At 58.9% G+C, this 27,386-nt stretch overlaps 1 protein-coding gene across 1 annotated transcript in view; it reads right to left on the bottom strand.

The window, feature by feature from the left end:
- LOC145415715 (uncharacterized) overlaps nt 1-27,386 on the bottom strand; it is a 243,273-nt gene that overhangs the window by 21,277 nt on the left and 194,610 nt on the right. The window contains exon 3 of the mRNA XM_080284939.1: nt 23,131-23,251. Within this exon, the coding sequence (XP_080141065.1) occupies nt 23,131-23,251 (121 nt within the window). The remainder of the gene's footprint in view (nt 1-23,130; nt 23,252-27,386) is intronic.

Here is a 27,386-nt window from a genome sequence, read left to right as displayed (position 1 = left end):
CACTCACCCCTACCTCACCCTACCCACCACTCACCCCTACCTCACCCTACCCACCACTCATCCCTACCTCACCCTACCCACCCACTCACCCTACCCACCCACTCACCCTACCCACCCACTCACTCTACCCACCCACTCACTCTACCCACCCACTCACTCTACCCACCCACTCACCCCTACCTCACCCTACCCACCCACTCACCTCTACCTCACCCTACCCACCCACTCACCCCTACCTCACCCTACCCACCCACTCACCCCTACCTCACCCTACCCACCCACTCACCCCTACCTCACCCTACCCACCCACTCACTCCTACTACCCCACTCACCCCTACCCCTACCTCACCCACCCACCTACTTGCCCACCCATACCCCACCAACCCACCCACACCCCACCAACCCACCCACACCCCACCAACCCACTCACCCCTACCCCACCCACCCACCCACACCCCACCAACCCACCCACTCACCCCTACCCCACCCACCCACCCCTACCCCACCCACCCACCCACACCCCACCAACCCACCCACCCACACCCCTACCCCACCCACCCACTCACCCCTACCCCACCCACCCACTCACCCCTACCCCACCCACCCACTCACCCCTACCCCACCCACCCACTCACCCCTACCCCACCCACCCACTCACCCCAACCCCTACCCCACTCACCCCTACCCCACTCCTACCCCTACCCCACTCACTCCTACCCCTACCCCACTCACCCCTACCCCTACCCCACTCACCCCTACCCCTACCCCACTCACCCCTACCCCTACCCCACCCACCCACTCACCCCTACCCCTACCCCACCCACCCACTCACCCCTACCCCTACCCCACCCACCCACCCATCTCTACCTCACCTGTCCACCCACCCACCTCTACCTCACCTGTCCACCCACCCATCTCTACCTCACCTGTCCACCCACCCACCTCTACCTCACCTGTCCACCCTTCACCTCTACCTCACCTGTCCACCCACCCACCTCTACCTCACCTGTCCACCCACCCACCTCTACCTCACCTGTCCACCCACTCACCCCGTCTCCCGGGAATTCCCCCTTTGTCCCCCCCGGGGATTTCCCCCATCCCCCCGGGGATTCCCCGTCCTCACCTGGGATTATCCCCGACTCCCCAGGGATTCCCTCCTTGTTCCCCCCGTCCCCCCCGGGGATTCCCCCGTCCCCCCCGGGGATTCCCCCGTCCCCCTCGGGGATTCCCCACCCCACCCGGGGAATTCCTCCTTCCCCCGGGGATTCCCCCGTCCCCCTGGGGATTCCCTGGGGGGACTCCCTTGTCCCCCCTCGGGGATTCCCCCCTTGTCGCCCCCGGGGTTCCCTCCCTCCCAAGGGGATTCCTTCCGCGGAATTCCCCGTCTCCCGGGGATTCCCCCCTTGTCCCCCACTGGGGATTCCCCTTCCCCCCGGAGATTCCCCCCGTCCCCCCACCGGGGATTCCCCTTCCCCCCGGAGATTCCCCCCGTCCCCCCACCGGGGATTCCCATTCCCCCGGGGATTCCCCCCTTGTCCCTCCACGTGGATTCCCCCATTGTCCCCCCACATGGATTCCCCGTACCCCCGGGGATTCCCGTCCCCCCACCGGGGATTCCCTCGTCACCCCACCGGGGATTCCCCGTCACGCCCGGGGATTTCCCCCTTGTCCCCCCACCGGGGATTCCCCGTCACCCCGGGGATTTCCCTCCGGGGAATTCCTCCTTTGTCCCCCCACCGGGGATTTCCCCCCTTGTCCCCCCCACCGGGGATTCCCCGTTACCCCGGGGATTTCCCTCCGGGGAATTCCCCGTCTCCCTGGGATTCCCCCATTGTCCCACCACCGGGGATTCCCCTTCCCCCCGGAGATTTCCCTCCGGGGAATTCCCCGTCTCCCGGCGATTCCCCCCTTGTCCCCCAACTGGGGATTCCCCGTCCCCCCCGGGGATTCCCCCCGTCCTCTCACCGGGGGTTCCCCGTTCACCCGGGGATTTCCCTCCGGGGAATTCCTCCGTCTCCCGGGGAATTCCCCGTCCTCCCACCGGGGATTTCCCCCTTGTTCCCTTACAGGGGATTTCCCGTCACCCCGGGGATTTCCCTCCGGGGAATTCCCAGTCTCCCGGGGATTCCCCCTTGTCCCCCCCACAGGGGATTCCCCCTTGTCCCCCCCACAGGGGATTCCCCGTCCCCCCCGAGGATTTCCCCCTTGTTCCTCCACCGGGGATTCCCCGTCCTCGGGGATTTCCCTCCGGGGAATTCCCCGTCTTCCGGGGATTCCCCTTGTCCCCCCCGGGATTCCCCGTCCCCCACCGGGGATTCCCCGTCCCCCCCGGGGATTTCCCCCTGTCCCTCCACCGGGGATTCCCCGTCCCCCCGGGGATTCCCCCTTTCCCCCACTGGGGATTCCCCGTCCCCCCGGGGATTCCCCGTCACCCCGGGGAATTCCCCGTCTCCCGGGGATTCCCCCCTTGTCCCCCCACCCGGGGATTCCCCGTCCCCCCTGGGATTTCCTCCTTGTTCCTCCACTGGGGATTCCCCGTCCCCCAGGGGATTTCCATCCGGGGAATTCCCGTCTCCAGGGGATTCCCCCTTTCCCCCACTGGGGATTCCCCGTCACCCCGGGGATTTCCCTCCGGGGAATTCCGTCTCCCGGGGATTCCCCTTGTCCCCCCCCGGGGATTTCCCCGTCCCCCCCACCGGGGATTCCCCGTCCTCCCGGGGATTTCCCTCCGGGGAATTCCCTGTCTCCCGGGGATTCCTCCTTTGTCCCCCCCAACGGGGATTCCCCGTCCCCCCCGGGGATTTCCTCCTTGTTCCTCCACCGGGGATTTCCCTCCGGGGAATTCCCCTTCCCGGGGATTTCCCTCCAGGGAATTCCCCGTCTCCCGGGGATTCCCCCTTTGTCCCCCCCCGGGGATTTCCCCGTCCCCCCCACCGGGGATTCCCCGTCCCCCCGGGGATTCCCCCTTTCCCCCACCGGGGATTCCCCGTCACCCCGGGGATTTCCCTCCGGGGAATTCCCCGTCTCCCGGGGATTCCCCCTTTGTCCCCCCCGGGGATTTCCCCGTCCCCCCCACCGGGGATTCCCCGTCCTCCCGGGGATTTCCCTCCGGGGAATTCCATGTCTCCCGGGGATTCCCCCTTTGTCCCCCCCGGGGATTCCCCGGCCCCCCCGGGGATTTCCCCTTGTTCCTCCACCGGGGATTTCCTTCCGGGGAATTCCCCGTCTCCCGGGGATTCCCCCATGTCCCCCCCAACGGGATTCCCCCGTCCCCCCGGGATTTCCCCTTGTTCCCCCGCGGGATTCCAATCCTCCGGGGATTTCCCTCCAGGGAATTCCCCGTCCCCCGGGGATTCCTCCTTTGTCCCCCAGCGGGATTCCCCGTCCCCCCGAAGTTTCCTCCTTGTTCCTCCACCCGGGGATTTCCCGTCCCCAGGGAATTCCCCGTCCCCCGGGGATTCCCCCTTGTCCCCCCCCCCGGGGATTCCCCCGCCCCCCCGGGGATTCCCGTCCCCGTCCCCGTCCCCCGGGGATTCCCGTCACACGGGGTTTTCCACGTCTCCCGGGGATTCCCCCTTTGTCCCCCCCCCACGGGGATTCCCCGTCCCCCCCGGGGATTTCCCCTTGTTCCTCCACCGGGGATTTCCCTCCGGGGAATTCCCCTTCCGGGGATTTCCCTCCGGGGAATTCCCCTTCCGGGGATTTCCCTCCGGGGAATTCCCCGTCTCCCGGGGATTCCCCCTTGTCCCCACCCCGGGGATTCCCCCCGTCCCCCCCCCCGGGGATTCCCCGTCCTCCCGGGATTTCCCTCCGGGAATTCCCTGTCTCCCGGGGATTCCCCCTTTGTCCCCCCCACCGGGGTTTCCCGTCCCCCCGGGGTTTCCCCCTTTGTCCCCCCCCAACCAGGATTCCCCGTCACCCCGGGGATTCCCCGTCACCCCGGGGAATTCCCCGTCTCCCGGGGATTCCCCCTTTGTCACCCCCCGAGGATTTCCCCGTCCCCCCCACCGGGGATTCCCCGTCCCCCCGGGGATTCCCCCTTTCCCCCACCGGGGATTCCCCGTCACCCCGGGGATTTCCCTCCGGGGAATTCCCCGTCTCCCGGGGATTCCCCCTTTGTCCCCCCCCGGGGATTTCCCCGTCCCCCCCACCGGGGATTCTCCGTCCTCCCGGGGATTTCCCTCCGGGGAATTCCCTGTCTCCCGGGGATTCCCCCTTTGTCCCCCCCAACGGGGATTCCCCGTCCCCCCCGGGGATTTCCCTCCGGGGAATTCCCCGTCTCCCGGGGATTCCCCCTTGGACCCCCCCCCGGGGATTCCCCCTTGTCCCCCCCGGGGATTCCCCCCGTCTTCCCCCGGGGATTCCCCGTTCCCCCCGGGGATTTCCCCCGTCCCTCCACCGGGGATTCCCCGTCCCCCCGGGGATTCCCCCTTTCCCCCACTGGGGATTCCCCGTCACCCCGGGGATTTCCCTCCGGGGAATTCTCCGTCTCCCGGGGATTCCCCCTTTGTCCCCCCCCCCCGGGGATTTCCCCTTCCCCCCCACCGGGGATTCTCCGTCCTCCCGGGGATTTCCCTCCGGGGAATTCCCTCTCCCGGGGATTCCCCCTTTGTCCCCCCAACGGGGATTCCCCGTCCCCCCCCGGGGATTTCCCTCTGGGGAATTCCCCGTCTCCCGGGGATTCCCCCTTGTCCCCCCCCGGGGATTCCCCCCGTCCCCCCCGGGGATTCCCCGTCCCCCCCGGGGATTTCCCCCGTCCCTCCACCCGGGATTCCCCGTCTCCCCGGGGATTCCCCCTTTCCCCCACTGGGGATTCCCCGTCACCCCGGGGAATTCCCTCCGGGGAATTCCCCGTCTCCCGGGAATTCCCCCTTTGTCCCCCCCCCCCGGGGATTTCCCCGTCCCCCCCACCGGGGATTTCCCCTTGTTCCTCCACCGGGGATTTCCCTCCGGGGAATTCCCCGTCTCCCGGGGATTCCCCCTTGTCCCCCCCCGGGGATTCCCCCGTCCCTCCACCGGGGATTCCCCGTCCCCCCGGGGATTCCCCTTTTCCCCCACTGGGGATTCCCCGTCCTCCCGGGGATTTCCCTCCGGGGAATTCCCTCTCCCGGGGATTCCCCCTTTGTCCCCGCAACGGGGATTCCCCGTCCCCCCCCGGGGATTTCCCTCCGGGGAATTCCCCGTCTCCCGGGGATTCCCCCTTGTCCCCCACCCGGGGATTCCCCCCGTCCCCCCCCGGGGATTCCCCGTCCCCCCCCGGGGATTCCCCGTCCCCCCCGGGGATTTCCCCCGTCCCTCCACCGGGGATTCCCCGTCTCCCCGGGGATTCCCCCTTTCCCCCACTGGGGATTCCCCGTCACCCCGGGGAATTCCCTCCGGGGAATTCCCCGTCTCCCGGGAATTCCCCCTTTGTCCCCCCCCAACGAGGATTCCCCGTCCCCCCCGGGGATTTCCCTCCGGGGAATTCCCCGTCTCCCGGGGATTCCCCCTTGTCCCCCCCCGGGGATTCCCCCCGGGGATTCCCCGTCCCCCCCCCGGGGATTCCCCGTCCCTCCCGGGGATTTCCCCGTCCCCCCCACCGGGGATTCCCCGTCCTCCCGGGGATTTCCCTCCGGGGAATTCCTCGTCTCCCGGGGATTCCCCCTTGTCCCCCCCCGGGGATTCCCCCGTCCCTCCACCGGGGATTCCCCGTCCCCCCGGGGATTCCCCTTTTCCCCCACTGGGGATTCCCCGTCCTCCCGGGGATTTCCCTCCGGGGAATTCCCTCTCCCGGGGATTCCCCCTTTGTCCCCGCAACGGGGATTCCCCGTCCCCCCCCGGGGATTTCCCTCCGGGGAATTCCCCGTCTCCCGGGGATTCCCCTTTGTCCCCCCCGGGGATTCCCCCGTCCCCCCCCCGGGGATTCCCCGTCCCCCCCGGGGATTTCCCCCGTCCCTCCACCGGGGATTCCCCGTCCCCCCGGGGATTCCCCCTTTCCCCCACTGGGGATTCCCCGTCACCCCGGGGAATTCCCTCCGGGGAATTCCCCGTCTCCCGGGAATTCCCCCTTTGTCCCCCCCGGGGATTTCCCCGTCCCCCCCACCGGGGATTTCCCTCCGGGGAATTCCCCGTCTCCCGGGGATTCCCCCTTGTCCCCCCCGGGGATTCCCCCCGTCCCCCCCCCGGGGATTCCCCGTCCCCCCCCGGGGATTCCCCGTCCCCCCCGGGGATTTCCCCGTCCCCCCCACCGGGGATTCCCCGTCCTCCCGGGGATTTCCCTCCGGGGAATTCCATGTCTCCCGGGGATTCCCCCTTTGTCCCCCCCCAACGGGGATTCCCCGTCCCCCCCGGGGATTTCCCCTTGTTCCTCCACCGGGGATTTCCCTCCGGGGAATTCCCCGTCTCCCGGGGATTCCCCCTTGTCCCCCCCCGGGGATTCCCCCGTCCCCCCCCCGGGGATTCCCCGTCCCCCCCGGGGATTTCCCCCCTGTCCCTCCACCGGGGATTCCCCGTCCCCCCGGGGATTCCCCGTCACCCCGGGGATTTCCCTCCGGGGAATTCCCCGTCTCCCGGGGATTCCCCCTTTGTCCCCCCCCCGGGGATTTCCCCTTCCCCCCCACCTGGGATTCCCCGTCCTCCCGGGGATTTCCCTCCGGGGAATTCCCTGTCTCGGGGATTCCCCCTTTGTCCCCCCCCCAACGGGGATTCCCCGTCCCCCCCACCGGGGATTCCCCGTCCTTCCGGGGATTTCCCTCCGGGAATTCCCCGTCTGCCGGGGATTCCCCCCTTGTCCCCCCCACCGGGGATTCCCCGTCCCCCCCGGGGATTTCCCCCTTGTCCCTCCGCCGGGGATTCCCCGTCCCCCCGGGGATTTTCCTCCGGGGAATTCCCCGTCCTCCCGGGGATTTCCCTCCGGGGAATTCCCCCTCCTCCCTGGGATTTCCCTCCGGGGAATTCCCCGTCTCCCGGGGATTCCCCCTTCCCCCCCGGGATTCCCCGTCACTCCACCGGGGATTTCCCGTCCCCCCGGGGATTTCCCTCCGGTAAATTCCCTGTCTCCCGGGGATTCCCCCCTTCCCCCACTGGGGATTCCCCGTCCCCCCCGGGGATTCCCCCCTTGTCCCCCCACCGGGAATGCCCCGTCCCCACCCGGTTTTTCCCCCCGTCCTCCCCCACCGAGGATTCCCCGTCACCCCCCCCCGGGATTCCCCGTCCCCCCGGGGATTTCTCTCCGGGGAATTCCCATCTCCCGGGGATTCCCCCCTTGTCCCCCCACCGGGGATTCCCTCGTCCCCCCACCGGGGATTCCCCGTCCCCCTCCGGGGATTTCCCCCTTGTCCTCCACCGGGGATTCCCGGTCCCTCCGGGGATTTTCCTTCGGGGAATTCCCCGTCTCGGGGATTCCCATTGTCCCTCCCCGGGGATTCCCCGTCCTCCACGGGAATTCCCCCGGTTCCCCCCACCGGGGATTCCCCGTCCTCACCCTGGGATATCCCCCCCGTCCCCCAGGGATTTCCTTCATCCCTTCCGGGGATTCCCCGTCTCCACCTGGGGATATCCCCCCCGGGGATTCCCTGTCCCCCCGTCTCCATACCGGGGATTCCCCGTCCCGTCCCCCCCGGGGAATTCCCCCATCCCCCCAGGGATTCCCCGGGGGGACTCTATCGTCCCCCGTCGGGGATTCCGTTCCCCCCGGGGATTCCCCCTTCCATTCCCGGGTTTTCCCCCATTCCCCCTTCCTCCCGGGGATTCCCCTCCCCCCAAGGATTTCCCCGTCCCCCCTGGGATTCCCCGGGGGACTCGTCCCCCCTCGAGGATTCCCTTGTCCCCCCCGGGGATTCCCCCCTTGTCCCCCCAGGGATTCCCCCCATCCCCCCCGGATTCCCTGCCCTCACCTGGGGATTTCCCCAGGGCCCAGGGATTTCCCCCTTGTCCACCCACGGGATTCCCCGTCCCCCCGGGGATTTCTCTCCGGGGAATTCCCCTCCTTATCCTGGGGATTCCTCCATCCGCTAGAAATTCCCCGGGGAGACTCCCTCGTCCCCCATCGGGGATTCCCCCTCCCCCTGGGGATTCCCGTCCCCCCGGGGATTCCCCCTCCCCCTGGGGATTCCCCCCTCCCTGGGGATTTCCCCCATCCCCCCGGGGATTCCTCATCCCCAGTTGGGGATATTCCCCAGGCTCCCCCGGGCATTCCCCCCTTGTTCCTCCCCCGTCTCCATACCGGGAATTCCCCGTCCCCCCAGGGGATTCCCTCGTCCCTCCTCGGGGATTCCCCCAGTCTCCCCCCAGGGATTCCTCATCCCCACCTGGGGATATCCCCAAGGCCCCCCCCCCGAGGATTCCCCCTTGTTTCCCCGGGGATTCCCCCTTGTTCCACCATCCCCCTCCGGGGATTCCCCATTGTCCCCCCCCCCCGGGAAGTTCCCCATTTCCCCTCGGGGATTCTCCCGTCCTAGGGGTGGACTCCCTCGTCCCCCCTTCGGGGACTCCTCCACTTGTCCCACCCCCGGGGAATTCCCCGTCTCCCCCAGGGATTCCCAGGAGGGACTCCCTCGTCCCCCCTCGGAATCCCCCCTTGTCCCCCCCGGGGATTCCCCCATCCCCCTCGGGATTCCTTCATCCCCCCTCGGGGATTCCCCCGTTGTCCCCCAGGGATTCCCCCGTCCCCCCCCCTCCCTCCCCGGGGATTCCCCGTCCTCACCTGGGGAATCTCACCAGGCCCCCCGGGGATTCCCCTCCCCGTCCCCTCCCGGGGATTCCCCTCTGTCCCACCGGGAATTCCTCGTCCCCCCCGGGATTCGTCCCCCAGGTGATTCCCCATTCCCCCCGGGGATTCACCCCCGTCAACCCCCGAGGATTCCGTCCCCCGTGGGGATTCCTCCCATCCCCCAGCGATTTCCTTCCATCGTCCCCCAAAGGAGGGACTATCCCCCTTGTCCCCCACAGGGGATTCCCCATTCCCCCGGGGATATTTTTCCCAGGCCCCCCTGGGGATTCCCCTCCCCTTCCCCCCGGGGATTTCTCCATCCCCCCGGGGATTTCTCCATCCCCCCAGGGATTCCCCCGTCCCCCCAGTCACCTGGCCAGCCCCCTGCACGACCGTCCGACCAGGCCTTGCCAGTCACTCGCTTGACTACCCAGCTGCCTGCTTGGTCCCCTGCTCAGCCCCCAGCTGGGGGTCTTGGCGTGCAGCCAGGTGGAGGAGCTGGGCATGTGACTGGGCAGGAGCTGGGCATGTGGCTGTGCAGGGGCTTGAAGAGTAAGCAGGTATGTAGGTGGGGTGCTGGGGAGGTGGTAGGGGGGGCCAGGTGGGTGGCCAGGCAGGGATCCAGGTATGTTAGCGTGTGGGGAAGAGGCCAAGTGGGCAGGAGGCCGGCTGGGCATGCGGGTGAGGGACTGGGCGGGCAGGGAGCCATGTGAGGGGCTGGATGGCTGGTCAAAGGGCCAGTTGGGGGGCTTGGCAGGCAGGTGGGGGGCTTGGCAGGTAGGTGGGGGGCTGAGCAAGGGGCTGGACGGCTGGGCAGGCAGCCAGGCAGGGAGCAGTGCAGCCAGGCAGGGGGCCGGGCTGCCAGGCAGGGGGCTGGGCAGCCAGGCTGGGGGCCAGGTGGCTGGGCAGGGAGTTGGCCTGCCAGGCAGGCAGGGGACTGGGTGGGCGGGTGAGGGGCCGGGGGGCAGGGTGCCAGGTAGACAGGGGACCGAGCGAGCAGGCAGACGGGCAGGCAGGGGGCTGGGCTGGGGGCCAAGCAGGCAGCTGGGTAGTCAAGCGAGTGACTGGTAAGGCCTGATCAGGTGGCCGTGCAAGGGGCTGGGCAGGTGACTGGGTGGGCGGCCGGGCAGGAGCTGGGCGGATGGCTGGACAGGGAACCGGGCAGCTAGCTGGACAAGGAACCGGGCAGCTAGCTGGACAGGGAACTGGGCAGCCGCCTGGACAAGGGGCCAGGCCGGCAGTCAGGCAGGGGGGCCTGGCTGGGGAACAGGAAGGGGGCCAGGAGAAGCCTGCAGGCTGCCAGGTTGGGGGCCAAGCAGGGGACTTGGCTGGGAGCCTGGTGGGCATCTGGGCAGAAGGGTGGGTGGACTGGCGTGCAGGCAGCCAGATACGCGAGCAGGCAGATGGACAAGCAGGTACGTGGGCAAGCAGGTGGATGGCTGGGCAGACAGCTGGGTGGGTGAGTAGCCAGGTGGATTGCTGGAATGGAGGCCAGGCAGGTGGGTGACTGGGTGGGTTGGTGGCCGGGCAGGTTAGTGGCAGGGCAAGTGGATGGGCAGGTGGATGGGGAGCCAGGCAGATGGCTGGGTGGGGAGCAAGGCAGATGGCTGGGTGGGCTGCCAGCCAGGCGAGTGGCTGGGTGGGCGTGTGCGCAGGGAGCAGGAGACCAGGCAGGCAACCAGACGGGGGGCCGGGCAGCTGGCTGGGCGAGCAGCCGGGTGGGAGGCTGGGCAAGGTGCCTGGCTGGGGGTTGGATGTGCATCTGAGGGGAGGGCCAGGTGGGCAGGCAGCCAGGTGAGTGGGCAGGTGGTTGGTTGGTTAGTTGGTTGGTTGTGTTGGTGGGTGGTTGTGTGGTTGGTTGGTTAGGTGGATGAGTTGATGGTTGGATGGGTGGATAAATGAGTGGTTGGTTGGGTGGATGGGTAGCTTGGTGGGAGAGTGGGTGGTTGGGTGGATAGGTGAGTATGAGTGGTTGGTTGAGTGGTTGGCTAGGTAGGTACGTGGGTGGGTGGTTGATCTGGTGGGTGGGTGGGTACATTTGTGTGTGTGTGTGTGTGTGTGTGTGTGTGTGTGTGTGTGTAGGAAATTCAGCTAAATCTTAATAATAAGGCAGCATAAGAATTTGTCACTAGACAGTACGTGGGAGAATAGGTATGGGAGGGTGGGAGACAGGGTGTGTGAGTGGGTGTGATGAGGAATGGGCAGGTGGAATGGAGGTTGGGTGGGTGGAGGGGTCGTTGGGTGGATAGAGTAGGGTTGGGTGGGTAGGTGGGCAGGTGGAATAGGGTTTGGGTTGGTGAGTGGGGTAGGAGTGGATGGGTGGGCAGGTGAGGTAAGGTTGGGAGGGTCGGTGGGTGGGGAAAGCATGGGTGGGTGAGTGGGTATGGGTAGATTGGTGGGTGGGTGGGTGTGTATGGATGGACTGGCATGGGTGAGGTGGATGGGGATTGGGGTGGGCTGGGTGGATGGGGATGGATGTGGATGGGGTAGATGGGGACAGGTGTGGGTTGGTGGTTGGGTGGGTATGGGTGGATGGGAGGGTGGGGGGTGGGCAGGATGGATGGGGATTAGGGTGGGTGAATGGGTAGGTGGGTGGGTAAGGGTGGATGAGTGGATAGGTGGGTGTTAGTGGTTGGGGGTGGGAGTGGGTGGGTGAGCAGTGGGCAGGGTGCGTAGATGGGGATGGGTGTGGATTGGGTGGATGGGAGGGTGGGTAGATGGGGATGGGTGTGGATTGGGTGGATGGGAGGGTGGGTAGATGGGGATGGGTGTGGATTGGGTGGATGGAAGGGTGGGTAGATGGGGATGGGTGTGGATTGGGTGGATGGGAGGGTGGGTATGGGTGGATGGGCAGGTGGGGTGGTTGGAGAAGGTGGATGGGGGTGGGTGTGGGTGGGGTGGATGGGGGTGGGCATGGGTGGGTGGTGTTGGGGTGGTTGGGAGGGTGGGGTCGGGGTAGGGGTAGGTGGGTGGGGTCGGGGTAGGGGTAGGTGGGTGGGATTAGGTAGGGGTAGGTGGGTAGGGTCGAGGGAAGGGTGGGCAGGTGAGGTCTGGGTAAGGATTGGTGGGTGGGTGGGTAGGAGAGTTGGGTCAGTGTAGAGGTGGTTGTCGGGGTCAGGGTAGAGGTGGGTGGGTAGAGGTGGGTGGGTATAGTCAGGGTGGGGTAGAGGTGGGTACGTGGAGTCGGGATAGAGGTAGGTGGGTGAGGCTGGGGTCGGGGTCAGTGAAGAGGTAGATGGGTGGGTTTGGGGGTGAGAGTAGAGGTGGGTAGATGGGTGGGTTTGGGGGTGAGAGTAGAGGTGGGTAGATGGGTGGGTTTGGGGGTGAGGGTAGAGGTGGGTGGATGGGTGGGTGGGGTCGAGGTAGAAGTGGGTAAGTGGGGTTGGGTTAGACGTAGGTGGGTGGGGTTGGGGTTGGGGTCGGGGTCAGTGAAGAGGTAGGTGAGTGGGGTTGGGGTAGAGATGGGTGGGTGCATGGGGTCGAGGTTGGGATAGAGATGGTTTGGTTGGCGGGGTTGGGCCCGGGGTAGAGGTGGGTGGGTTGGCAGGGTTAGGGTCGGGTTAGAGATGGGTGGGTTGGTGGGTCGTGGTAGAGGTGGGTGGGTGGGTTGGTGGGTCGTGGTAGAGGTGGGTGGGAGGGCCTGGGTTTGGGGTAGGTGTAAGGGTGAGTTTGGGGTTAGGGTAGGAGTAGGGATGAGCTTGGGGTTGGGGTAGGAGTAGGGATGAGCTTGGGGTTGGGGTTGGGGCAGGGGTAGAGGTGGGGTTGTGGAGTCTGGGTAGGAGTAGGGATAGGAGTGGGTTTGTGTAGTCTCGGTAGGGGTAGGGGGTTGGAGTGGGTTTGCGGGGTCCCGGTCAGGGTCGAGGACAGGATCTGAGTGGGTGAGGTCAGGAAAGGAGGGTGGGGTCAGGGTCGGTGTCGTGGTAGGAGTAGGGATGGGTCTGTGGTGTTGAGGTAGGGGTCAGGGTGGGTGGGTGGTCGGGGTTGGTGTAGGGGTGGTTGGGGTAGGGGTCAGGATGGGTGGGTGGTCGGGGTTGGGGTTGGGGTGGTCAGGGTTAGGGTTGGGGTTGGGGTAGGGGTGGGTGGCTGACGTAGAGGTGAGTGGGGTTGGGGTGGTTGTGTCAGGGCAGGGGTAGGTTGATGTACGTGGATGTGAACAGATGCGTGGGTGATGTCGAGGTGTGTGTGTGTGTGTGTGTGTGTGTGTGATGGAGTTAAATCTTAGTAATGAGGCAGCATTAGAATATATCACTCAACAGTAGGTGGAAGGATAAGTATGGGAGGGTGGAAGGTAGGGTGTGTCAGTTGATGTGATAGAGGATGGGCAGCTGGGCATGCAGGCGAGGGACCGGGCGGGCAGGGGGCCAGGTGAGGGACTGGGTGGCTGGGCAGAGGGTCTAGCTGGCAGGGAGGCCGGGTGGGCAGGAGGCCAGGCAGGGGGCTGGGCAGCCAGGTGGGGGGTCGAGCGAGGGGCTGGGCGGCTGAGCAGAGGGCCAGGCGGGGGGCCGGGTGGGGGGCACAGCAGCTGGGCAGTGGGCTGGGCAGCCAGGTGGGGGGCTGGATGGCTGGGCAGGGGCTGGGCAAGCAGGGGGCTGGGTGGCAAGGTGTGTGGGGGAATGGCCAGTGGGCAGGAGGCTGGGCAGGCAGGGGGCTGGGCAGGCAGAGGGCTGGGCAGGCAGGGGGCTGGGCAGGCAGAGGGCTAGGCAGGCAGGGGGCTAGGCAGGCAGGGGGCTAGGCATGCAGGAGGCTGGGCGGGCAGGTGGCCAGGCGGGGGGGTTGGTAGCTGGGTAGGGGGCAGGCTAGGCAGGGGGTGGGCAGCTGGGCAGACAGGCAGGCAGTGGGCTGGGCAGGTGGGGGACCTGGCAGGGAACTGACTGGGGGACCAGCTGGGTGGCCGGGTAGGCTGGGGCCCAGGCAAATGGGTGGGCAGGGAGCTGTGTGGGTGGCCAGGCAGGGGGCCAGGTGAGAGGGTAGGCAGGGACCCAGGCATGTGGGCAGGCAGAGCTGCTGGGCAGGGGACCGGGCAGGTGGCTGGGCGGGGTGCTAGGCAGGGGGACCAGGCAGGTGGCTGGGCAGGCGGACGGACAGGTGGCCGATGTGGGGGTTGGGCGGGTGGCTGGACAGGGAACCGGGCAGCTGGCTGGACAAGGGGCCAGGCGGGCAGGGGCTTGGCTGGGTGGATGGGTATGGGTGGATGGGTGGGTGGATGGGTAGGTGGGTGGGTATGGGTGGATGGGTGGTTAGGTGGGTATGGGTTGTTGGGTGGCTAGGTGGGTATGGATGGTTGGGGGTGGGTGTGTGGGTGAGCAGTGGGCAGGGTGGGGTAGATGGGGATGTGTGGGTTGGTGAGTGTGGGTGAATGAGAGGGTGTGTATGGGTGGATGGGCAGGTAGCGTGGTTGGAGAGGGTGGATGGGGGTGGGCAGGGCAGAAGGGGGTGGGTGTGGGTGGGGTGGATGGGGGTAGGCATCGGTGGGTGGCTTGATGGAGTTGGGCATGGGTGGGTGGGTGGAATCGGGGTAGAGGTAGATGGGTAGGGGTGGGGTAAGAGTTTGGCGGGTGAGGTCTTGGTAAGGGTGAGTGGGTGGTTGGAGCCGTGGTCGGTGTAGAGGTGGGTGGTTGGAGCCGTGGTCGGTGTAGAGGTGGTTGTTGGGGTCGGGGTAGATGTGGGTGGGTGCAGTCAGGGTGGGGTAGACGTGGGTAAGTGGGGTCGGGATAGAGGTAAGTGGGTGGGGATGGGGTCGGGGTCAATGAAGAGGCAGGTGGGTGGGTTTGGGGTCAGGGGAGAGGTGGGTGGATGGGTGGGTGGGGTCGGGGTAGAGGTGGGTGGATGGATGGGTGGGGTCGGGGTAGAGGTGGGTGGATGGATGGGTGGGGTCGGGGTAGAGGTGGGTAAGTGGGGTCGGGTTAGAAGTAGGTGGGTGGGGTTGGGGTTGGGGTCTGGGTCAGTGAAGAGGTGAGTGAGGTCGGGGTTGGGGTAGAGGTGGGTGGGTGCATGAGGTCGGGGTCGGGGTAGAGATGGTTTGGTTGGCGGAGTCGGGGTCGGGTTAGAGGTGGGTTGGTTGGCTGGGTCGTGGTAGAGGTGGGTGGGTGGGTGGGTGGGGTTGGGGTTGGGGTAGGTGTAGGGGTGACTTTGGGGTTGGGGCAGGAGTAAGGATGAGTTTGGGGCAGAGGTAGGGGTGGGTTTGTTGAGTCTGAGTAGGGGTAGGGGGTTGTAATAAACCGTTGACAGTAGGTTTGTGGGGTCCGGGTCAGGGTCGAGGACAGGGTCTGGGTGGGTGAGGACAGGGTCTGGGTGGGTGAGGACAGGAAAGGAGGGTGGGGTCGGGGTCTGTGTCGTGGTAGGAGTAGGGATGGGTCAGTGGTGTTGAGGTAGGGGTCAGGCTGGGTGGGTGGTCGGCTTGGGGTAGGGGTGGTTGGGTAGTCGGGGTTGGGGTAGGGGTGGGTGGCTGAGGTAGAGGTGAGTGGGGTCGGGTTTGTGGTGTCAGGGCAGGGGTGGGTGGGTGTGCGTGGATGTGAACAGATGCGCGGGTGGTGTCAAGGTGTGTGTGTGTGTGTGTATATATATATATATATATATATATATATATATATATATATATATATATATATATATATATATATATATATATATATATATATATATATATATATATATATATATATATATATATATATATATATATAATATTTTTATGAGTTTATGAAATTGCATTTATGAATTGCTTCGCGGGCCTGATCAAATGGTCTTGCGGGCCTTATACGGCCCCGAGGCCGGACGTTCCCCACCCCTGGTTTAGTGAAATATTCTAATGCAGCCTCATTACTAAGATTTAACTCCTATATAATATTTATATATATATATATATATATATATATATATATATATATATATATGTAAATATATATATACGTATATAAATATATATTTATGTATGTATATATATATATATATATATATATATATATATATATATATATATACACACACACACACACATATATATATACACACACAAGCCGAATGGTTTCCTGTTCAGAAGGAAACCATTTACTACGCTGGGTGGTAACCATATAACCAAATTATTGCGCCTGGTGGTTTAGTGGGTAATTACTGCGCTCCAATCGGATTGAGCTGGTGAAGGTTTATATCCAAGGGATGGTTGGGGTTGATTGCTCATGTAATGCCACTCAGGGATGAGGGAGGCTGGCCACTCTCATCTTAAATGTCAAGACCAACTTGCCTAGCCCCGGGCTCCTACGCTTCTCAAGGTGCAACGTAGGATTGGATGATGGATGGATGGATAATGTACTGGGCTACAGTTGATTTCAAGTTGATAATTTTGTATGGCCCGCGAATGATAAAAATATCCGAATGGCCCTTAATAGGGGAAAGGTTCCCCACCCCTGCACTATACAGTAGGTGGAAAAATAGGTATGGGAGGGTGGAAGGTACGGTGTGTGAGTGAATGTGATGGAGGATGGGCAGTTGGGATGGAGGATGGATGGATGGATGGTTGGGTGGGTGGGGGAGGGGTCATCGGGTGTGTGGGGTGAGGCAGGATTGGGTCGGTGGGGGAGGGGAATGGGGGTTGGGTGGGTAGGTGGGGTAGGGGTGGATGGGTGAATGGGTGGGGTAAGGATGAGTGGGTGAGGTGAGGGTGGGGGGGTTGGTGAGGTAGAGGTGGGTGGGTTGGTAGATGGAGTGTGGGGGGGTGGGAGGGGTAGGGGTGAGCGAATGGGTCGGGTACGGGAGGGCAAATGGGTAGGGTACAGAGGCAAATGGGTAGGGTAGGAGTGGATGAGCATGTGAGTGGGTCGGTGGGTGAGTCAGGTAGGGGAAAGCGGGTGAGGTGGGGGTGGGTTGGTGAGTGGGTGGGGTAGCGGTGGGTTGGTGAGTGGGTGGGGTAGCGGTGGGTTGGTGAGTGGGTGGGGTAGCAGTGGGTTGGTGGGGTAGTGGTGGGTTGGTGGGTGGGTGAGTGGGGTAGGGATGGGTTGAGTGGGGGTGGGTGGGGTAGGGATGGATGGGTGGGTGAGGTAGTCAGTGGGGGGCAGGGGTAGCAGGGGGTGGGTGGGATGAGGCAGAGGTGGGTGGGATGAGGCAGAGGTGGGTGGGTGGGTGGGTGGGGCAGGGGTAGGGAAATGGGAGTAAGGGTAGGTTGATGGGTGGGTTGGTGGGGTAGGAGTGGGCAAGTGGGTGAGGTAGGGATGGGCGAGTGAGTGGGTGGGCGAGTGAGTGGGTGGGCGAGTGAGTGGGTGAGCAAGTGAGGTAGAAGTGGGGTAGGGTTGGGCGAATGAGTAGGTGGGCGAGTGAGTGGGTTGGCAGGTGAGGTAGAGGTGGGTGGGTGGGTGAGGTAGGGTGGGTGGGTCAGGAAGGAATGGGAGGGTGAGGTAGGGATGGGTAGGCATGTGAGGTAGGGGTGGGTGGGCAGGTAAGGCAGAGGTGGGTGGGTGGGTGGGCAGGTAAGGCAGAGGTGGGTGGGTGGGTGGGCAGGTGAGGCAGGGGTGGGTGGGTGGGTGGTGGTGTAGGGGTGGGTGGGCAGAAGGTGAGGAATGGGTGCGTGGGGTAGAGGTGGGTGGTTTGGTGTTCGGGTGGGTGGTTTGGTGTTTGGGTGGGTGGGTGAGTGGGTGGGTGAGTGGGTGGGTGGATGGGTGAATGGGTGGGTCTGGTAAGGTTGGGTGGGTGCGTAAGGTACGATACGTGGGGTAGGGGTGGGTGGTTGGGTGGGTGGGGTAAGGGGTGGGTGGTTGGGTGGGTGGGGTAAGGGCTGGGTGGGTGAGTGGATGGGTGGGTGGGTCAGGTAAGGTTGGGTGGGCATGTAAGGTAAGGGTGGTTGGGTGGTCTAGATAGGGGTGGGTGGGCACGTGAGGCAGCGGTGGGTGGGCAGTTGAGGCAGGGGTAGGTGGGCAGGTGAGGCAGGGGTGGATGGGTGGGTGGGGTATGGGTGGGCTGGTGAGGTAGGTATGGGCAGGTATGGTAAGAGAGGGTGGGTGGGAAGGTGAGGTAGGGGAGAGAGGGTGGGTGTGATTTGGTGGGTGGATGTAATTGGATGGGCGATTGTGATTAGGTGGTGGGTGTGACTGGGTGGGTGGGTGGTTGGATGTGTGTGTGTGGGGGGGAGGGTTGTGTGTGTGGGGGGGAGGGTTGTGTGTGTGGGGGGGAGGGTTGTGTGTGTGTGGGTGCGTCTGGGCCGGTACTGCCAAAAAATAGGTTTAAACTGCTTCATTTGGCCAGTACTGTCCCCCCCCCCCAAAAAAAAAGGTCCAGACTATTCCAGAGGACCAGTACTGCTAAAAAACAGATCTAATTTGCTCCAGTGGGCGGTACTGCAAAATAAAAATCGTCTAAACTGCTCCAGTGGCCCAGTACTACCAAAAAACAGGTCCAAACTACTCCAATGAACTGCCAAAAATTTGGTCCAAACTCCCACTGACCAGGTACTGCCAAAAAAAAAAAAAAAATCCAAACTGCTCCAGTGGGCCAGTACTGCAAAAAAAAAAAAAAAAAAAAAAAAAAAAAAAAAGAGGGTCTAAACTGCTCCTGTGGGCCAGTATTGCGAAAAATAGGTCCAAACTGTTCCAGTGACCCGGTACTGCCAAAAAGTAGAGTCAAACAGCTCTGCTCCCCCCCCCCCCCAATACTGCCAAAAATGGGTCCAAACTACCCCAGCGGTCCGGTACTGCCAAAAAATGGATCCAAATTACTCCAACGCACCAGTACTGGCAAAAATCAGGTCTACTCCAGTGGACAGCTTATTACCATAAGTGGGTCCAAAAGGCTCCAGTGGGCTGGTACTAGCAAAAACTAGGTCCTAACTGCTGCAGTAGGCTGGTACTAACAAACAATAGGTCCAAACTGCTAAGTGAGCCAGTACTGCCAAAAAATATATATACATATGGAGCCAAACTGCCCCAGTGGCCCAGAACTACCAAAAAATAGGTCAATGATGCTCTAGTTGATCGGTACTGCCAAAAAATAGGTCCAAACTGCTCCAGTGAGCCGGAACTGCCAAAAAAATACGTCAAAACTGCTCCACGATACGTCAAAAATACGTCTAAATACTTAAATACGTCAGAAGTAAGTTAAGATGCCAAAAGTATGCCAAAAATGTCAAGTACGTCTAGATACGTCAGAAGAACGTCTATGTACGTCTACATACATAAAAATTACATCATGTCAAAAGTTACATAAAAAATAAGTCTAGAAACATCAAAAGTAACATCCAGATACGTCAGAAGTATGTCCAAATACGTCAGAAGTACATCAAGATACGTCAAAAGTACAAGATACATCACAAGTACATCAGATACGTCAAGAGTACATCAGATACGTCATGAGTACATCAGATACGTCGAGTACATCAGATACGTCAAAAGTACATCAGATACGTCAAAAGTATATCAGGTACGTCAAAAGTATATCAGATACGTCAAAAGTACATCTAGATACATCAAAAATATATGATGATACGTAACGATGTCAACACTACGTCTGGATACGTCAAAATTACATCTTCATACATCAAAAGTACGTCTAGATACGTCTACATGCGTCAAAAGTAAGTCCAGATACATCAAAAGTAGCCAACGTCCACATATGTCTACATACGTCGATACGTCAAAAGTACGCAAAGAGACGTCAAGTGTACAAGGAAGGAAGGAAGGAATAATGAACTAGCACCAAGCCCTAATATGGCTAAATGACGCTGTAGGAATAGAGGGAATATAAAGGCCGGAAGAAACACGGAAATATCAAGACGAGAGGTAGGACACACGAGCAGAAGAGACAGTGAGGATAGAGATACTGGAGACAAAAGAAGCCCCTTTTTCGTCATCTCTTACGACAAGGAGGGATACTGATTAAGCATTCTTTATTCCCCCCCCCCTCCCCAGGGGGAAAAGTACGTCAAGATACGTCAAAAGTACATCTACATACGTAAAATCTAAGTCTATACACGTCAAAAATACGTCGATACGTAAAATTTTTAAAATGCCAGTTTACATCAAAAAATAATTCTAGTTACGTCAAAAATGTCTAGACCGGTAAAAAATGTCAAATTATACATACAGAGACAAGAACGTCAAATAATACGTCAAGAGAGAGGAACACTCACTGGGTATGTTTCGATGCACCTTACACCCTGATCCCTGGCAAGAGAATGCGAGATCTGAACTTGCCTCCCCAACCTCCCTCCCCGCCCAATCCCCCCACCCACCACTACAGGTAGCTCGAGGCTTCGCTGCATTGAACCAACAGCAGTTCACGATGTAATATTTAAATGAAGGGCACGTTTAAGTACTAGTGAATTATCAGCACAAAATATACTAATACTGTACCTAAACCCACATGTGGCCACTGTATGTAATAAACCGTTGACAGAAAACTGAAGGTCCACATCTTTAGACAGATTCCCAAGAACAGCTGCGTCTACAAGTAGCGTGCATTTTGCATCACACAATCGATCCGACAGCACTTATAACACACCTAAGTCATGCGATTAATCTGCCCTATTATCTTACTTAGACTGTCAGACTTTCTCATCACCGTGTATGTCACTTAGATTATGGGTTCCATACTTGAGTCGACCTAATGGCACAGATGAAAAACAGCCATGCAATCCACCACTTAGTAGGAAGAAGTTTACTTGCAATATGCATATGGACAGGATTATCACCTGGATGTTTTCTCAAACTCAGGCATTGCCTACATTCAAACAGTGTAATTAGACCTTGCATTAATCAATGTTCTCTGAAGTATCTGCATCCCATACCTATAATTATTACCTTCATACTGACATTTATCGTATTCACTGAAGCAGCTCCCTTTGCCTTCCCTACACCCAGTGGTAATGCTAGAGGGTTTGTCAGTGAACGTCAAGTAATACGTCAACCGACAAGAAAGTCAATGTCAAGGTACATCAAATACAAGATACAGTAATATATTTCATGACTTCAAGATGTCAAAAGTACGTCAAAAATACTTCAAAATACGTCTCGATACATCAGATTATGCCAAAGTACGTCAAAATTACGTCTACATATGTCTAAAGTATGTCTAGCTGCATCGAAAAACGTCTAGATACGTAAAAAATACGTTCACAAACATAAAAATACGTCTAAAATGTCGTGACAAGAACGTCAAATAATGTCAAAATACGTCAACTTATGTCAACAAGAACGTCAAATAATAAGTCGAGTATCAGGAACACTCACGACGTATAGTGTCGATGCACCTAACTCCCTGATCCCTGGCTAGAGAACGCGAGATGTGGACTATCTAGACTCCGACCAGTTCGTTTTTTTTTTTGGTTTAAAAGCCATCGGCCATAACGTTGGCCATTAAGCCAAAATGTCATATACTGTACATATATACATATACACACACATACATATATACAAATACATATAAATATCCAGACAGTCCACAAAACACCTGAAAATGGCACAGGAGATAAAATCGGGAGCAGTAGGGCAGGAAGGCAGGGGCAGCAAAAGTGACAGCTGAGACTAAACCGCAGAAGCAGCAGAGACTGAGTCGGAGTCGGAACCTGCGGCGAGATAAGCCTGCATGACCCCGGGGATGTAGCAAAGGATACAACACTCCTCGGGGTCGGTAACAGCCTGAAGGGACCCCCGGCACAGCTCGGTGAAGAAGAGCAATGCCTGCCGGTCTCTACTGGTGCCGGTCTTCATAGTGGAGCAGCTGGTTCTCCAGAATCTTCAGGCCAAGCGGGAGGAGTGAGGCAAAGTCGACCCAAGAGAGTTGCCAGGCCGAACTAGAGGACCTGGCACTCTTTGATCCCTGGTCCGCTGATGATGGAGGAGGCACGGCAGCAGGAGTCATCACTTCTGATACAGGGGCGTCAGGAGCAACCTCACATGGAGATGAGAGTTCAGCATCCCAACCTCCATGGGAACCTCAGGTAAAGGCTGAGAGGCAGACTGGCGGAAGACAGCATGCCCTGACAGCTGGATCCTCATCGAGGGAGTGGAGGGCTACAGCTGCAGCACTCCTGGGACCAAGGAGGTGGGGGTCGAAGAGGGCTGAGAGTGATGACGACGAAGGCGAAAACGAATAGCCCCCTTCCCAGGCCTCCTCTGCACCACGGGTGTGGAGGAGAAAGACTTGGGGATTTATATGGCAGGGAGCCCGTTGGCCTGGAAAATGAAGGGCAGGCGCTGAGCAAAAACTGCCATATCTCCCCCCGAAAAGGTCCTGGCAACCTCCACACACATGGTGACGATGGTAGAGGCAGAGGAGGCAGGGATGGAGGAGGAACATCAAATGGTGGCTGACGCCGACGTCGACGTCAAGGGAGGGCGTGGGGTGAGCCCCACACTGCCTGGCCTGCAGGGCCGGTGACAGAGGCAGTTGTGGGGCCCTTAGCATCCTCCCGTACAACAAACTCCACCTCCTCGCCAGCAGCAACAGAAGGCACAGGGTGGGCAGGGTTAGGTGCCATGATGGAGAAGCGGTGGAGGAACACATCCCCCAAAGTATCCCAGCGAGTCACGAAGCTGTAGCCCCTCCGGAACACATCCCCCAAAGTATCCCAGCGAGTCACGAAGCTGTAGCCCCTCCGGAACACATCCCCCAAAGTATCCCAGCGAGTCACAAAGCTGTAGCCCCTCCGGACGTGGAACCACTTAACCTGCCCCACAACCTTGGCTGCCATGGTCCTCCCAGCAGTGTGTTTTGGTTCCTCCACTACTAGTTCTCTCTCTCTGCGTGGCTGAGATGGTAAGCTGCTCTGTCCCTCGAAACAGGGACAGTGCAGCACACCCGGATTCACTAGTCTGCCTTCTGCCAGTTGTGATCACGAAGTCCCTCTCCGACCGTTGTCTCTCCAATCCCCCTCACCGTCCCTTCCACCCACCCAACACCGGTGGTGCAAACAAGGTTGTAACTCGAGGCTTCGCTGGATTGAACTAACAGTAATTCACACCTCACGAACGTCAAATAATACGCAGAGACTCACGAACATCAAATAATACGTAGAGACACGAATGTATACGTCGACTCACGAAAACGTCACATACAGTAATTCGTTGAGACAAGAACGTCAAATAATATGTCACGAGTAAAGAATGTCAAATAATATGTCTGCAGATATGAAAGTCAGATAATAGGTATACAAGCAAGATTAATATAAAATACATAATTGGACTGAACTGGCTCATTTACCAAGCAAAAATGAAGCATAAAATATGGCAGACTTTGGACAAATTAATTATATTAACATGCTAAAAAGCTGCCTTAAATGGCTGAACCGATATTACTAGGTTGAGGAGTTGCCCACTTGTACAAACATCCCTCAGTCTCCTCCCTATCCAGTTGAAACCTGTATGGAAGACTGCAGGAGGGCAATTTAAGCCTTCAGTCCACTGTGTTTTCATTTCACTTGAGGTAGATACCATAAAAATAAACTTAGAACATCACATTACCATATAAGCAATCTCCTTCTCAAGCAGAGCATAGATTGAGGGTGAGCAGGTGGTCAGGCTTGTCACAGTCCACAAGGTCTCCAGGAAGAGATGTTTGATCCTCTTGGGAGGGTGGTGGATCCTGTATGGAGTGGAAACTTGGTAAGACACTATACAGATTTTTTTTTTTTTTTTTTTCACTACCTCCATCCAGACTTAACAGTACTATGAAATGCCTATGATATATTTGAAAGGTAGTGGTTCAACATATACTGTACATACTGTACAGTACTACCTCCATACGAGTAGCAAAATGTGAAGGTGTCACTTAATATTGCTAGGCCTTGGGGAACGGGCTGTTGAGGTTTCCAGAGTTGACAAAAAATATATATATATATATATATATATATATATATATATATATCAGATCACGATTCTCAAGATAAAAAGGTTAAATTAAAGGCCGTTAAAGCGAATTACGTGTGTTTAACTTAGGGCCATATCAACCTACATCAGCTTGGTATAAGACTGTGACAGGGTGATCCGTAAACAGCGCTACAGTAAATCCTCGCCCAGGGGAATGTGTTACGGAGACTATTCACTCTGCTGATGTAGACTTGGGTGTGGCAGTGGGATATGAGGTAAATGTAGCATAACAGACACTGATAACGCTGACTGCGCCGTTCACTCAACACATGAGAAATCACCGGGCACAGTAATGCAGCGTCATACTAGTATATAAACTACCCTGTAAGCTTTTCCACTATAGCACAGCCACCCAACACTTAACGTGTATATTAAAGTGAGATTATACGTATAACTAAACTGTACTGTAATTCATTAACTGTCATGGAGACATCCTGCAAACTGGTTAAAATAAATACAGTCCATAAGTTTTAGTGCACATTATCCTTTAAAACATAACTAACGCTGCAGTATAATTTTTATCACGGTCAGTTGGTTAAGAGCAGAATTGAACTGAATGGGGGTTCGTAGCTAGCTTGGGTGGGGGATTAGCTGGCTGGTTCTAGCTGGCTTACTGGGTGGTGGTTGGGTAGCTGTACGTACAGTTTGTGTGGATGGGTGGACACCTGACTCACTGGATGGAGTAATATCGATCTAGCTGGGCTGGTGAGTGGGTGGGTAGCTGGCTGGGTTTATGGGTGGATGTGTAGCTGGGTGGCAGGGTTGATGGGTGGGTAGGTAACTGGCTGGCCGGGTTGATGGGTGGTAGGTAACTGGCTGGCCGGGTTGATGGGTGGGTGAGTAACTAGCTAGCTGGGTTGTTGAGTGGGTGGGTAACTAGCTGGCTGGGTTGGTGCATAGGTAGCAGGTCTGCTGTGTGGGTGGGTGGGGGGGGTGGATGAGTAACTGGGTACCTGGGTAACTAGGTGGGTAGGCAGCTGGCTGCTTGGCTGGCTGGCTGGGTAACCATCAACACACTACTATCCTCACCCTCACCACACTACCACCCTCACCCTCAGCACACTGATGTGCTCACCGTCACAACACTACCGTCCTCACCCTCACCACACTACCACCCTCACCCTCAGCACACTGATGTGCTCACCCTCACAACACTACCGTCCTCACCCTCACCACACTACCACCCTCACCCTCAGCACACTGATGTGCTCACCCTCACAACACTACCGTCCTCACTCTCACCACACGACCACCCTCGCTGTCATTACACCAGCACCCTTACCACACTTTCGCCCTCACCACACTACCACCCTTGCCCTCACCACACTACCACCCTCACCCTCACCACACTCCCATCTTCGCCATCATCACACTGCCATCCTCGCCCTCATCATATTACCACCACCACCACCTTCATCATATCACCACCACGACCACCATCATCACAATACCACCACCACCACCATCATCACACTACGGCCACCACCACCTCTACCAACATCATCACTCTACGGCCACCACCACCATCATCATCATCATCATCACGCCACCACCACCATCACATGACCACCATCACCATCACACTACCACCTCCACCATCACCAGACTATCAGTCTCACCACATTACAAACCGTGAGCACACTAGCACACTCACCACACTATTACCGTCACTTCACAGTCACCTTCACTACACTGCCATCATCACCACAGTACCACCCTCACCACATCACCACTCCACTACCACCATTGCCTTCACCGCAATACCACCCTTACCACATTACCTTTCTCACCACACTCCCACCCTTGCTCACCACACTATAACCCTCCTTCTAACCGCACTATCATCTTCGCTCTCACCACACTGCCACCCTCACCACACTAACACTCACCCTCACCACATTACCACCCTCACTCTCACCACACTACCACCCTCACCACATTACAATTCTTAACAATACAAACGTCACTGTCATCACACTACCACTTTCACCACACTATCATCCTCATCCTCACCATACCACCATCGTCGTCCTCACCACAGTACCACCCTCACCCTAACCACAAAATCACAAATTACCTTAACCACACTACCACCCTTGCCTTCCCCACACAACCAACTTCGCCCTCACCACACTACCACCCTTGTCCCTTCGCCCTCACTACACTACCACCCTTGTCCCTTCGCCCTCACCACACTACCACCCTTGTCCCTTCGCCCTCACCACACTACCACCCTTGTCCCCGCCACACTACCACCCTTGTCCCTTCGCCCTCACCACACTACCACCCTTGTCCCCGCCACACTACCACCCACACCCTAACCTTCACCACACAATCACCACCACCTTACCAAAGTACCACCCAAACCCAGAACCCACCTCACCACAGTACCACCCTCACCCTCACCACACTACCACCCTTATCATCACCACATTACCACCCACACCTTCACCACACTACCACCCACACCTTTACCACACTACCACCCTTGTCACACTACAATCTTCGCAACCTCAATGCCGCCACCCTCACCCTCACGACAACCACTATCACATCACCATCCTCTTACAGCCCATGCGAAGACCCAACCATTCATCCTCTCGCAGCCCACCTCCCCTAACCACCCAACCCTGTCACAGCCCACCCACCACCCACCCTTCCACTCACCCTTTCACAGCTCACCCCACCATTTTACCACCCTCAATCATCCAAACTACCACCCTCATCACACCACCTCCAACCACACCGGAACCCATACTTCACTAAGATTCCCAGCCTCATCTAACTACCACCGTCACTTCATTACCAACCTCAGTGCAATATCGCCGTTAACCTCATCAAATAACCCTCCAACCCTCAGTCTGCCTGCCTCTCCTAACTTCCAGCCTTCCTGCCTGTCTGCCACACTTTTCTGCCAGCCCACTTGTCAGACAGGAAGGAAGGCAGGATGTTAGGACAGGCAGACAAATTGGAAGGCATAAAGATAGCAGACACGTTGGCTGGCAAACAGGCCATCTTGCATACATCAATGCAAGCAAGCAGACTACTTTGGATGTAGGCAGGCTGGAAGTACTTGGCATGCAGTAAAGCAGGCAGACACAATCTCCTTGAATGATGGCGTCAAACAAAGATCTGTAATTTCCACTAGACAGAATCAAGCGATGTTTTTCATCTTTTCTTCACAAAGGCAATACAGGCGCCATTTATAGGAACAGTGTGCTTTCCAACTTGCCTATGCGCTTGTATTCTTGCTGCATACCAGCCAGCCTGCTTGCTTGCAAGCCTTCAGGTCTGCTTGCCGATCTGCCCTTCAACCTACCGGCCTGCGCACTGCCAGACTGTCCGCATGTCAACATAGCTGCCTGACAGTCTGCTATACCCGCCTGCCTTGTAGTCCGTCAACAAGCTACCTTGTCGGTCGCTCTAACTGCCATTTCTTTGCAAGCTGCCTGCTGCTTGCCCTGCTGCTTAACCAGCCGCCAAGTCTGCCTATATGTGTACCTTCCTTTATGACTGTTTGTCTACCCGCCTGACTTACTGCCTGCCAGCCTGTCTGCCAGTCTGAGGGCATGAGTACTTATCTGCCTAAATGTCTGACTTTCTGCTTGTCAGCCACGCTTCCTGCCTGCATAACAAACAGGTTGGAAGGCTGGTAGTTAAGCCGGCAGGAGGGTAGACGGCCTAGTACGGAAGAAGGGTGGCAGACAGCAGGCATGAAGATAGGCAGGCTGGCAAGCAGGTTTCCAAGCAGACTAGCATGCATGCATGCAGGCTGGAAGACGAGCAAACTGGCGGGTAGGCAGGCTAGGATGAAGTCGAGTAGGCAGGCAGAGAAGTAAAACTCTTCCTAT

The sequence above is a fragment of the Coenobita brevimanus genome, chromosome 103 (genome assembly GCF_032717465.1).
Source record: "Coenobita brevimanus isolate Jiangsu-jjx chromosome 103, ASM3271746v2, whole genome shotgun sequence".
In the NCBI taxonomy this organism is placed as follows: Eukaryota; Metazoa; Arthropoda; class Malacostraca; order Decapoda; family Coenobitidae; genus Coenobita; species Coenobita brevimanus.
Note: the sequence above shows the minus strand (reverse complement) of the source record. Positions and strands in the feature narration are given on the sequence as shown.